General features: G+C 29.7%; 1 protein-coding gene across 1 annotated transcript; it reads left to right on the top strand.

The window, feature by feature from the left end:
* Positions 1-1522: 1522 nt before the first annotated feature.
* On the top strand, positions 1523-12120 carry LOC139487745 (hypoxia-inducible factor 1-alpha inhibitor-like). The gene is made up of 8 exons (XM_071272788.1): positions 1523-1687; positions 3556-3800; positions 4263-4411; positions 6375-6520; positions 7864-7970; positions 8885-8948; positions 9673-9783; positions 10458-12120. The coding sequence occupies exons 1-8, from the start codon at positions 1559-1561 to the stop codon at positions 10500-10502; spliced, it is 996 nt and encodes a 331-aa protein (XP_071128889.1). The 5' UTR covers positions 1523-1558; the 3' UTR covers positions 10503-12120.
* The last annotated feature ends 430 nt before the right edge of the window (positions 12121-12550 follow it).

Raw genomic sequence — 12550 nt, 5'->3', positions numbered from 1 at the left:
TATACGTCAACCTAACATTAAGTGCTATTCTCCTTGCCTTCAAACTGGAAATGAGGATACATGAATGGTTTAAATTCTAATTTTAATTTTTTCTTTATACCATATTCATATCTATACAAAATCCTTGTGAGGTCTTATAATGTTTTTGTATCAAAGCAAAGTATGAGACTGTATCATGAAGTTGTGAAAAATTGACAGAAATATGCGGAGCAAAAGACTGGGTGCTTGCATCATCCATTTTTGTTCAGCAGGTCATAAAACACTGATAACTTGTACAAAAATTCTGTACAAATTATAATTTGTACAACATTACAATTTGTACACAACATATACACTCAAATATGAGTCCACTCCTTGACGGGAATATAGATAGATAGATAGTCTTACATAAATAAGGCCGTTAGTTTTCTCGATTGAATTGTTTTATTATTGTCATCATAAGTTCGAAGCCTTTTATAGCTGACTATAAATATATATATTTCTGTTAATTTCTGTGTCATGTTGGTCTCTTGTGGAGAGTTGTCTCATTGGCAATCATACCACATCTTCTTTTTTTATATTTGATTTTTCTTCCAATAAAAATCAAGTGTTCTGTTTCAGTTTGTTAACTACGATATGCTGTCGATGTTTTAGTCCCGCTTACTTGTCATAATATAGGAAAACATTCAAAAACCTCATTAAGGGAATTAATCACGCAATGATCAAGATCAAAATTGAAAAAAAACATATTTTCAACATTTATAAAAGCGGAATACAGAAATAGTTAGTTTTGTAATAAGTAAAAAAAAAAAGCTTATTTGAAACATAGCCTTATGCGACCTTTGATCTAACCTTTGGTCTAACCTTTGAACCTTTATGGGACTGATGAATAATAATTTTGATTATGCATGTGCTCAGCCTCCTAGTGGAGTTTTTGATTATTTGATTACTTTTTAAAATTTGTCGTTTTTATAGTGAATTATTTGATTACCAGACCAAATATTTTCTGATTATTTGAAAATTCATATTTTTGATAAATTTGATTATATTGTTAAAAAAATAATTAGTGATGATGATATATTGGCGAAAAAGTCAAGTTGAGATTATGTGATTACTTGAACACACCATGTGGGGCATGTCAAGGCCTGTCAAATGATTGAACAAATTGAAAAGACAGATGAACAAGTGAAACTATTCTATTTGATGTTGAACTGTCTGTTTATATTAATATTACAAATCTCGTTATTTATAGTTTGAGTGTATCGATAAATACATACAGAGATTCCTTTTTATGTTTTTTGGGGTAAAGTTTGATTATGTACACTGACCATCAAAAATATTTTTTGAAAATAGTTCCGGAACTTTCTTGAATACGGCTTACTAAAATATAGTCCCAAGCCATAAGGATTATTTTAGACTATTTTACTTTACTTTACAAATTATATCACCATATTAATTTAAAAAAAATATATAATTCAGATTGATACAGAGGGTAATGAACTTCTGTGCACCTTTCAACAATAAAATGTATTATTAGAAAAGTTCATGTGTAGGGGAGATAACTGAGAAGGTAAACAAAATGTCACAAACAACACGTCTCACAGACGGAAGAAAAAGTTTTGAGGTGAAAAAATACACCTTCGCCACCGAAGTCATACCTAGACTGAGCTGTCATGATCCAGAATGTGAAGAACGTATCGCAAATGGAGTATGTTTCCAAATGAATTATTTCGAGTTTCATTTCTAGAGTCAACTTTCGGTTTCCATTGATACATCATGTCATGTAGTCATTTTTTTCTCTCTCCAAATTAAATCAGAGACATATTAAATTAAATAAATCAGCTTTATTTTTATTATTAGCAATTGTGGTAATTTTAAAATCCTACATGATATAGTTTAAGGATTATAATTCTAAGGTTAATGAAAATTGAAAATCAATAATATTAATTTGAAAAATAAATTTATCTATTTTATTTAAAAAATTTATAAAAATTATATACTTTAATGTTTATATGGTTGTATAGACAACTAACATATTGGTGCATTATCCCCAACATTTCCTATGTAAGAAAGCTTACATTATTACATAAAGAAAGAACCGATTGTTCAATATTCATAAAAAAAACTATTGAGATTGATCTATAATTTATTACAACAGTACAAATATACACATTATTGCCATTACCTGGATTCCTGGATCTGTGCTACAATCTTAAGTCAATGACTTCTTTTATTAGTTGGCATTGAATTCTTAAAATTTCTACAGAATCTTTTACGGTTTCCAATACCAGTCAATAGTGTAGTAGAACTTAGTTTCTCAGGCTTTGTAGCTTTCATGTTGTCACCCTAAGTTCATGCATATATCATGTATATAGAACAAAACAATCGAATTTTTAACAGGATTTTGGAAAATCTGTAATTGATTTAGGGATGTGCAGTGGGAGGCAGGCGACTGCAGTACGTGTCCATTTATTTTCAAATTTAAGTATGTTGTTTCTTGTGACTAAATGAATGTTTGATTCAATTATCAGGACTCAACTTTAGCTTTTCTCGTTGTTGAGTTTTTGATCCTCTTTTTGTACTTATTATGTGATTGAGTTATTTCCCTTTGAACAGAAATTTATAAGTTAATGTATAAATAGTCTTTTAACAATGAATTGATTAGTCTGGACTCTAGGGTGGTAAAAACTATCCTTTATAACTATTTTTTTTAGTCAGGTGTGTTTTGAAGGTGGATATCACAGTTGTTATGTGTTATTTCAATTTTGTTGTGTGTGTGTTAATGTTTACTTTTTACTTGATCCTGTACATGTTTGAGGGTCTACATTTGCAAATATCATTTTCTTAGTAATAATCTAATTTTATTAAAGGATACATTTCATTACATTAAATCAAGTAGATAAAGTTGTTGACATTGATAGATAAGCTGCACATCTATATTAGTTTGTGCAAATGAAAGGAACTATTAATTAAATTTGATTATAATTTGAAAATAGATATAACATCATATCTAATTTTAGAGAACTATTTTTTAGTAGTTAAATCATATCTAATTTTAGAGAACTATTTTTGCTGTCATGGAAATAAGTTTGAGTTATTTCACTTTGAACATAAGTGGTTTACTTGATAAGTATTTCATTAAAAAATGAATTCTTGGGTTCTTTGGTATGCTGATTCTAGCCATGTACTTACAATTTGGTTATTGGACCATAATAGGTTAATGTCAAATTCCAAATTTTCAGTTCATTGATCACATTCATATTGTGTCACAAACCTACATGTATGCTGTATCAAATATTCCACAGTCCCATTCCTAATTCAGAGTTGTTTTAAGCTTAAGCTTTAAGCTTGTTGTGTCTATACTTGCTCAACTGATCAGAGTTCAACCTCTGCAGGAAAATCCAAAATTACTGTCCCTCTGACAGCCTATTGTTATGTAATTGTATACAACAATACACTTCACCTTATTGCTATCACATTAACCTGGATACCTGAATCTCTGTTATGGTTAATATGTGGGATAAAGTCTTAAGAAATAAATAATCAACTTCGCATGTTTATAATTCATTTTTTCAGTTGCCAGTAGTAATTCCAGATGTAAATTTAGTTGCATCAGCCAGGCATTGGAACATAGATTACCTCCATGATAACATTGGCGATGGAAAGTTTATGACATATTTTTCAAGCAGTAAAAAATTCAAATATTATGATGATAAAAAATGTCCAAACGTAAAAAGCTTCAAGAAGCCAATGGAACAAGAAGAGCTGACATTTGATGAATTTGTACAAAAAATTAACAAAGGGAAATCAAAAGGACAAAGGTATGGTATATTTTTCCCTCCAAAATATCAAAACAGTTTAAATCATGTTAAATAGAATTTAATAAAGCTATAAATAGAAGGAAATGTGATTTGATTGCCAATGAGACAACTATCCACTATAATCTAAATGAGGGAGATATAATCAACTATGCTATGTAGGTCTCTGTGTAGCCTTCAATAAAAAACAAAATCATTATCCATATTATAAAGTCTGCTATATCAGAGAAGATCATGACCAAACAATTTGATGTCAACATAAGGCCTTCATTAACAAACATCCATGACAATTCTACTTAAATACTAATTAAGTCCTGTTTTTGCATAGAAAGTTATTACATGTTTAGCTAAGCACAAGGATATGTTTTATGATAACCCTTAACATGTATGTAACAAAAAAAAATTGTAATATTTTATGAATAGTAAATATCTATTATATATTATTTGTATTATTTTTTTTGACAGATGTTACCTACAACAGACACTAAATGAGACAGTTGGAAAGAACATTGTCTCAGACTTCCTGGGATTTAACTGGAACTGGGTAACAGCTCAACAGAAAAAGAACAGTTTTGGTCCTCTTACAAATAACATGTTACTAATAGGCCAAGAAGGTATATCAAACTTTTTGTTTCTTATAAGTTCCCAATTTTGACTTGTACAATTTTTGAATGAAAAACCGTAATAGGAAAACAAAACACGCCATACAAAACAAAATAATTTTATAAAATATCTTCTTATCTAAGAAAGAATAGATTTCATCGATTAACTCAATAAATGATTTTTGGGATACGATTGCTTTCAAGCAATCTGTAGACTTTTACCATTGACTCAGGGCCATGCCCTCACGTCAACCGTTTTATTCTAAACATAGGAACATCTCAGATTCTTAAGATTGTCTTGCTTTAAATGGTAAAAACAAACAAAAGGATTGAATTTAAACAACTGTCCTATAATTTTCTTCTCATAATCTTCATGTTTTGGATATTTCCCTTGACGTATTATGCATGTTTTTAACAACCCGGAAAATCAGAATTAAGCAGTATTTATACATTTTTTTATTTAGTGTTTTCATGAATTTAGAAACATGTCAGAGGGAATTCCCCAGTTTTGATAACATGCAAGAGTTCTCTGAATTTCGATCGATAAATCTATTTCTGTCATGTAGTGGAAGTGGAGTTTTCTTATATGTCACTGTTATGCAACTGATATTTGATATTGTACTTCCATAAATAAAATGGAGGTTGTTTAATTAACATTTAATATAGGTCCTTGCTACAAATCACAAGTCTAGGATTTGTTTAGGTTATTATGTGCATGGGTATAGTTTTCTTGACTTCAAGGGGTATCAGATTGAATGGTTGCTCTTGATCCCCTCCCCATTGATTAATTTGAAACTCACATGATCCTTTCTATGTCTGTCTGCTATTGCGGGTTATTGTTGTTGCATAATTTTATATCATATGCATCATTTAAATTAGTCCACAAGGTAAAGGTGTAACTAGAACACCCCTTCAGCCGAAATGGAGTCTTCCATATAATCGCTTCGAGTTGTCTCCCTTATACTTTCGTCAATTCTGAATCAAAATACAAAAATATGTCGAGAAAAATTAACTTGTTCTATTGATAGATGTTGTATTATATTAAAAGCGATCACAATTTAAACAGAGGTACAGAAAGGAGTCATACCCACTGACCCAAAGGAAATTGAATATTTAAAGAGTTGATAGTACAACAAGAATGTGTTCTCAGTACACGGATGCCCCATCCGCACTATCATTTTCTGTTCAGTGGACCGTGAAAATGGGGGAAATTCTCTAATTTGTCATTAAATTTAGAAAGATCATATCATATCATAGGGAACATGTATACTAAGTTTCAAGTTGATTGGACTTCAACTTCATCAAAAACTACCTCGATCAAAAACTTTAACCTGAAGTGGGATGAACGGATGGATGGACGAACAGATGGACCGACACACAGACCAGAAAACATAATGACGATAAATGGGGCATAAAAATAAAACACAATAAGTACATTGTTCATACACTTGTATCAAGGATTGGCTATCTTTAAAGTTGAATAACTATTCAGATTACGTAAATTACATTTTACCGAGCATTTTACTCGTTTTAATTTTAAAAGATGGAAAACAATGCCAATGAGAAAATTTAATGGGAGTAAATAACCAGTTATGCCCCTTGGAAATTAATGACATATTTCGATATATATTTAGTTGAAAGGATCTTTATTGAGTTAAAAAGTGTTTTTGAGAGTTAATGCCCTTTTGTCTAACAACTATTTCTGTCACACTTTTCTCTGGAACTACTCAACAATTTTTGTCAGCAGCATTACAGCTATGGGTTTTAATGTTCGAGTGCTTTTTGGATTTGTCAGACATGTACTTCATGTCTTCCAAACTTTGAATTATCAGCAGGGATAATTTAACATGACAAACAGTGCAACTTCTAGTTGTCCATGGAAATGATTATGTTTTAAGTTAATACATGTACCTGTATGGCACTTCTATATATTTTCTACATGTATTTTTGTTTACAAATTAAGTGTACATTGTAGGAAACATAACTCCAGTCCATTATGATGAACAAGAGAATTTCTTTGCACAAGTTTATGGATATAAGAGATTTATTTTATTTCCACCAGAAGAATTCCCGAACTTATATCCACACCCTACCTATCATCCATGTGACAGACAAAGTCAGGTATGTGGAACGTAATATCTCCAAAATGTTATATACTGTGAAAGTACTTTAATTCGTGGGTATCAATTTTCGTGGTTTGAGCAATATTTACATGTTCGTGGGTTTTTAAATTCGTGGATTTTAGTTTTCTAAAAAAAAAAATGAAAGATTAAAGCCTTTAGAAACGAAGGTTACAAGGTAAAAAATATGACTATAATTCAGAAATAAACTATAATTGTTAAAACAACAATTCCCTCTATGTTTACATATACATGTAATTAAAAGTGGGCAAACCAGGATGACACCCAAACATTCTGGATTGAAGGAAATTGCAAAGTAAACATTGACCTGTTTAAATCGTAGTGATAACACTAATTAACCCATGATAAAGTGATCAGCAGATTAAAGATTACAAAAGGTGTTAATTAGGTCATAAACATGTCACCTAAAGAAAACAGTAACATAAACAAATGCTATAAACGTATCTTGAATTGTCAAATAATTCTTATTAAAATCAAGCCCAGCATGAAATTATTATTTCCCATATGTACGAGAACTAGGAGGATATAAAATGAACACTTTATCAATTAGCATATCATTCCGGAAATCTAACTTTCATCGATCAAAAATATTTTTTATGAGAATTTAAAGATCAAAAGTTGTACAGTTTATGTTATTAAAGATTAAATGGGTATAATCCTGCATGTGGTTGTAGTTCTGTGACTGCTATTAAAGTATTCTCAGATTTGGCGTTATTCAATATATTCTCTAGATCATATTGATCAGTTACTGTAGTCAAACCTACCGATGGGGATCTTTCCATGTCTTGATTTGGACAATGGTTGTTTTATTTCGTTGGACACTTAAATTCGTGGATAAAGTCATCCACGAAATCCACGAAAATTGGTACCCCACGAATAAAAGTACTTTCACAGTAAACAATAAATTTATGGCATATTTAACCTCAATTTTCTTGCAGAAATGTTTACAATAATTTATTTTACAAAGAGTTGAACCTTGTTATATACTTATTTTCTTGCATATTTTTAATCCAAACTTTCATTTCATGCATATGTGCTTAAGTGGCTTTATGAAACCAAAAATCAATCAATAAGTCCATCATTTTGACCTCTATCAGATCTAATTATCTCCATGTGATGTTTACATATGGGAAACGTTCATAAAATTATTTAAATTGTGGCTTATTTGAAATTAATTCACAAGGGAAGCAGTAATGACAACATTGTACTAAAACAAGAAAATAAAAGAAAAATGAAAGTAATTTTTAACTAACTATTAAAAAAAGTATGAAGCACATATGTAAGTTCTAGCTTAAAGTATCTTGTGATGTTTTGATTTTTCAGGTTGATTTTGATAACCCAGATTTTGAGAAATTTCCAAAGTTTCGAAATGCCACAGGTTTTGAGACAATAGTTGGTCCTGGTGATGTCCTTTATATCCCTATATACTGGTAAGTTTTTTTTAGCTTGAGACAATAGTTGGTCCTGGTGATGTCCTTTATATCCCTATATACTGTTAAGTTTGTTTTAGCTTGAGACAATAGTTGGTCCTGGTGATGTTTTTTATATCCCTATATACTGGTAAGTTTGTTTTAGCTTGAGACAATAGTTGGTCCTGGTGATGTCCTTTATATCCCTATATACTGGTAAGTTTGTTTTAGCTTGAGACAATAGTTGGTCTGGGTGATGTCCTTTATATCCCTATATACTGGTAAGTTTGTTTTAGCTTTTGTATTGTTTTATGAAATACATAACAATCAAAGGCTTTATCATACATTTCTTATTAAAGTGTACATTTTGTTTTTACTTTTAAACAGTTTGATCTGTGATAAGATGAACATTTTACTCTAATGTTGATTCTTATATATCCCTCAATCACAAGGCTCATATCAAAACTATGCTACTTCTTAAAATAACTCTACAAAGTCTCTTCTTGTCAGTAAAATCCATTATTTGGAAAGTTTATGTTATCTTCATAAAATATAAATCTATTTAAATAGTGTAATGACAGAAAGATAGTACACAGTTCACTGTTTGTAAACAAAAATGAAAAAGTATGCAAGGGAGATAATTTCAAATAAAAATATGCTTTTTCATCATACTCAAGTCTTTTTGCTTAACCTCAGACCCAGCAACCCAAAGCTTGTAAAATTGCTCTTGTGCCTGTAAAATTATATCTAGGGGCCAACGGAATCTAACTAAAAAAATCCAAAAATTTAGCCCTGGGCCTGTAGATTATATAGTTTATTGTGAAGACTGCATACTGCTAGATAGGTAACATCATTTCAAAAACTATTTTAAATGTAACCATTCTTATAGTTTCTACTTAATTTGAGATGTGATGATGATAGCATGCATATTTCAGGTGGCACCAGGTTGAATCTATACCCAACGAAGGACACACTATTTCTGTCACATTCTGGTACAAGGTAAGAATATAATGATGTGTCATCATCAGAAATGTCCAAATAATTTTTACTTTTGAAAATGGGTATTTACCACTAGGTTAAATATATCTTTTTGGGTAATTATTCTTAAAGGACTTTGCAGTATGTGTGAGAAAGAAAAAATTCTAGGATAAATGTCTGTTGAGTCACACTTCTCAGGTTAGTTGACCAATTTTGGTTAAAAAAAAAGTTTGTCATAATTACCTTGAACATTTCTTTAGTAATTCCATTGTGAAGAATGATACATGTAGAAGATTAAATTCTGTTTAAACAAAATATTTTAAACACAAAATTATTTTTTTCTGCCTGAGAATTACTTGTTACTTGAATACCAAACAAGATACAATTACTAAACAAAAAATCATTGCTTTTTTATTTAGAATTCAATGGTTGATATTAATTTACATTTTGAAAAAACAATATTTTGTATATAACCTTTGATTCTTTTTTTCTATTTGTTAATTTCAAGGTTTTTTGCATATCTGCATATTTATTGATTGCAAAAACAATATATCCTAGATTTAACAGTGCTTCAGTGTTTCTAAAGTGCTAATATCAAAAGACCATTTTTCTTATGATGAGATTTTGTTGAGACTTACTTGAAGTGTTGAAGTATTTTTGATGTCTAACAGAAGAAAACACATCCTATTTATGTCTCTTTTATAATGCTTACAAATATTGTAACCATTTCTGTATTTTATTTTAGGGTCGTCCAACACCAGAAAAAGTTACATATCCTCTGAATGCACATCAAAAAGTTGCCATGATGAGAAACATAGAAAAGATGATTGCACAAGCTCTGAACAACCCAGATGAGGTAAGATACTCTCTAAGATAAAGCAAACTCTCTTCTTTGATGATCAGTTTACTTTTAAAGTTCAAAGTTTTTTTTTCTGAAAAGAGCAGATTTTAAATTGTGAACAGTTCACTTCAAACTCTTCTTATGCTTAACTGAGAGTATTGGTTCAGCATTTCTTTTTAATTTTGTATTTTTATTTCACAGGCTATTTATATTTTAATTTGTGTAAAACATGCTTTTTTCTTCAATATTTAGCAAAGCATTTTTTAAACATAAAAAAAGAAATAACACAAAAGCAAATTATTAACAGTATAAAGTTATGAGATGTGATAAGATGGCATGAAGCAACTATCTTATTAGAGTCTAAATGAGCAGATTTAAGTTATTATAGGTCAATGAATGGCCTTCAACAATGAGCAAAGAGGTACCTATACTGCAAATAGTCAGCTATAAATGACCGTTAACATACAAAATTTGAAACAACTCAAACAAAATTCACTTAAGTACAACTTACATAAATAAAAAAAAAACCACAAATTACTGATCTAAGAGTACTTACAGTTACCGAAAACTAGATTACACCCAATAACAACTAATAATAGCTCATATATAATTCAACTTAATCTTTTGAAGCTACTTTATGTTAATATTTTCATATAATAGATAAATGATGAAAACTTTCTGGTTTACAGGTTCCAGAATTTATGCAAAATATGGTACTAGGGAGATATACCTGAGGAGTTAAAGTTGCAATGAACAAAATCATCAAAACAAATTTTCATCCATGTATGAAGTTCAAGACTGTGCTAACCAAATATGGATAATTGACCTTGAAATAAAAAGATTTATTATTAAATTCATATTAAGTGCTGTATTTCATATGCTTTATAATAGTATTCTTATGGTTTGATTTAAAAAAAAAAATAAAAAGAAATTTTATTTTGACTGTTGAAAAATGTTATAAAATAATGAAATCAATGCTGTTATAATTTTTGTAGTATGCATTAGCTTTGTTTAGTTGAGTGGCTGATATTTACTCAGGATTTTCATTTCCTTCACTAACATTATTCAATCATGATATGTTTACAGTTAAAATAACACTGTGGAGTTAACATTTTCTGATTTAAGTGCATTAGTAAAATGAACAGATAAATTTGGTAAGTCAATATTCACTTGACTTTAGGGCACAATCCCTCCCGTTAGGGGTTTAATATCATACTATCATAAACTATATGAGAAGAACATAACCTGTGTCATGCCAAAAACTGGTTTTAAAAAAAGACAAAAATGTGTTTAGTTCCGATGCAAAGACCCTATAAGTGAATCAATATTATAGCCAAAATATGCAATCTCTAATTATCTGACAACAGTATCGTAACTATATTCCTTCTTAATAAGTCTGTTTAAAAGTTTTGTTAGTTTTTTAGGTGAATACTGACATTTTTGTGCTTTGTAAAGAATATTACCATAAAAGATTGGATGTGAAATACCTGAACGTATAAGATGTCTGCATGTTGAGTTATATTTTTTCCTTATACCGATGATAAAATTTAGCAAATGTTTTGACTAGTTTGTGATATCTAAAACCCTGGTGTAATAATTTTTCAGTAATACATAAATTTCTCTCTCTAAAATTTAATACGTTGTTACATACATGAGCGAATCGTTGTTGAGATATATAAACACCATAAGATGGTGACAAGGGAATGTCACCATCTAGAGATGGATAATTAAGGATAGGAAATGAAACATACATTTAAAAGTGTCGGATTTTGATTCTAATTAATAGCTTGAAATTTTGAAATAACTGCAATTTTTTAAAGATTTTGAAATATCAGGAACCAGATAATGACACTGTTTGTACCTCCTTTTTTGAAGACTTTGTTTTTTAGGTGTTTAATGTTTTATAAGTTCAAGAACGTTATAACTTGTGCTTTGCCATACTTTTTACTAATTTTGTCAACATATCAAAACTTTTTAGTTTGCTCTATGACATTTTATTTTGCTTCATTGAATTCAAGAGTTTTAATTCAGTAGTTGGAAAATTTTTATAAACTCTGAAGGGAGGGTGGTCATCTTTGAAGGTAAACAACATAATGATTTAGATCAGGACTTTTTATGTTTGAGTTTTTGCTCTCATTCCAGATGATGTCATGTAAATGTCCAGTTTAGTTGTTTTTTGAACTACTGTAAATTCAGAAATTATTTGTGCATTTATTATTGCGATTTTAAAAAAAATTGACAAAAATGTGAGATTAATTATTGCGATGTCAGGAAAATCTGCATACAAATATATGTTTCAGATATAAGGTTGCAGTTCTTTTTATTGCTATACTCACTCAGTCGCATTATTCACATTAATAATAACCTTACAATAATTTCTGAATTCACACTATATATTATATATTGTCCCATTTACATCTAATCTGGTTAATATACAGATATTGTGTCAACACTTTTCTAACAAGAATCTGACAACACTCTGTTTTACTTTGTTTTGGTAATTTTTGGAAAGATTATAACTTGTTCTAAATCTTTATTTGGCACTGGCCTCCCTAACAACATGACAGGTTAGCTTCTATTACTAAATGTATTTACACTGAAATATAGTTTCCTATAGTTCTCATGTGTGTGCACATAATACACATATAAACTGACAAAATATGTATATTTTTAGAGCAGTTCATTCAAGAAAGTACGTCATTCAGGTGTATTGATGTGCAGGCTTTTTTAAAAATCTTTTGATTAGGTCATTTGGTATTGATACAATACTAGTGTGATTGAC

The sequence above is a fragment of the Mytilus edulis genome, chromosome 9 (genome assembly GCF_963676685.1).
Source record: "Mytilus edulis chromosome 9, xbMytEdul2.2, whole genome shotgun sequence".
Lineage (NCBI taxonomy): Eukaryota > Metazoa > Mollusca > Bivalvia > Mytilida > Mytilidae > Mytilus > Mytilus edulis.
The sequence above is the reverse complement of the archived record's forward strand: the minus strand, read 5'-3'. Positions and strand labels throughout refer to the sequence as shown.

Bases quoted from the DNA above. Each gene is read 5' to 3' on its own strand.
- LOC139487745 (XM_071272788.1), top strand. From the start codon at position 1,559: ATGTCACAAACAACACGTCTCACAGACGGAAGAAAAAGTTTTGAGGTG. The intron at 3,801-4,262 runs GTATGGTATATT...TTTTTTTGACAG, and splicing joins GGGAAATCAAAAGGACAAAG to ATGTTACCTACAACAGACAC. The intron at 7,971-8,884 runs GTAAGTTTTTTT...TGCATATTTCAG, and splicing joins CTTTATATCCCTATATACTG to GTGGCACCAGGTTGAATCTA.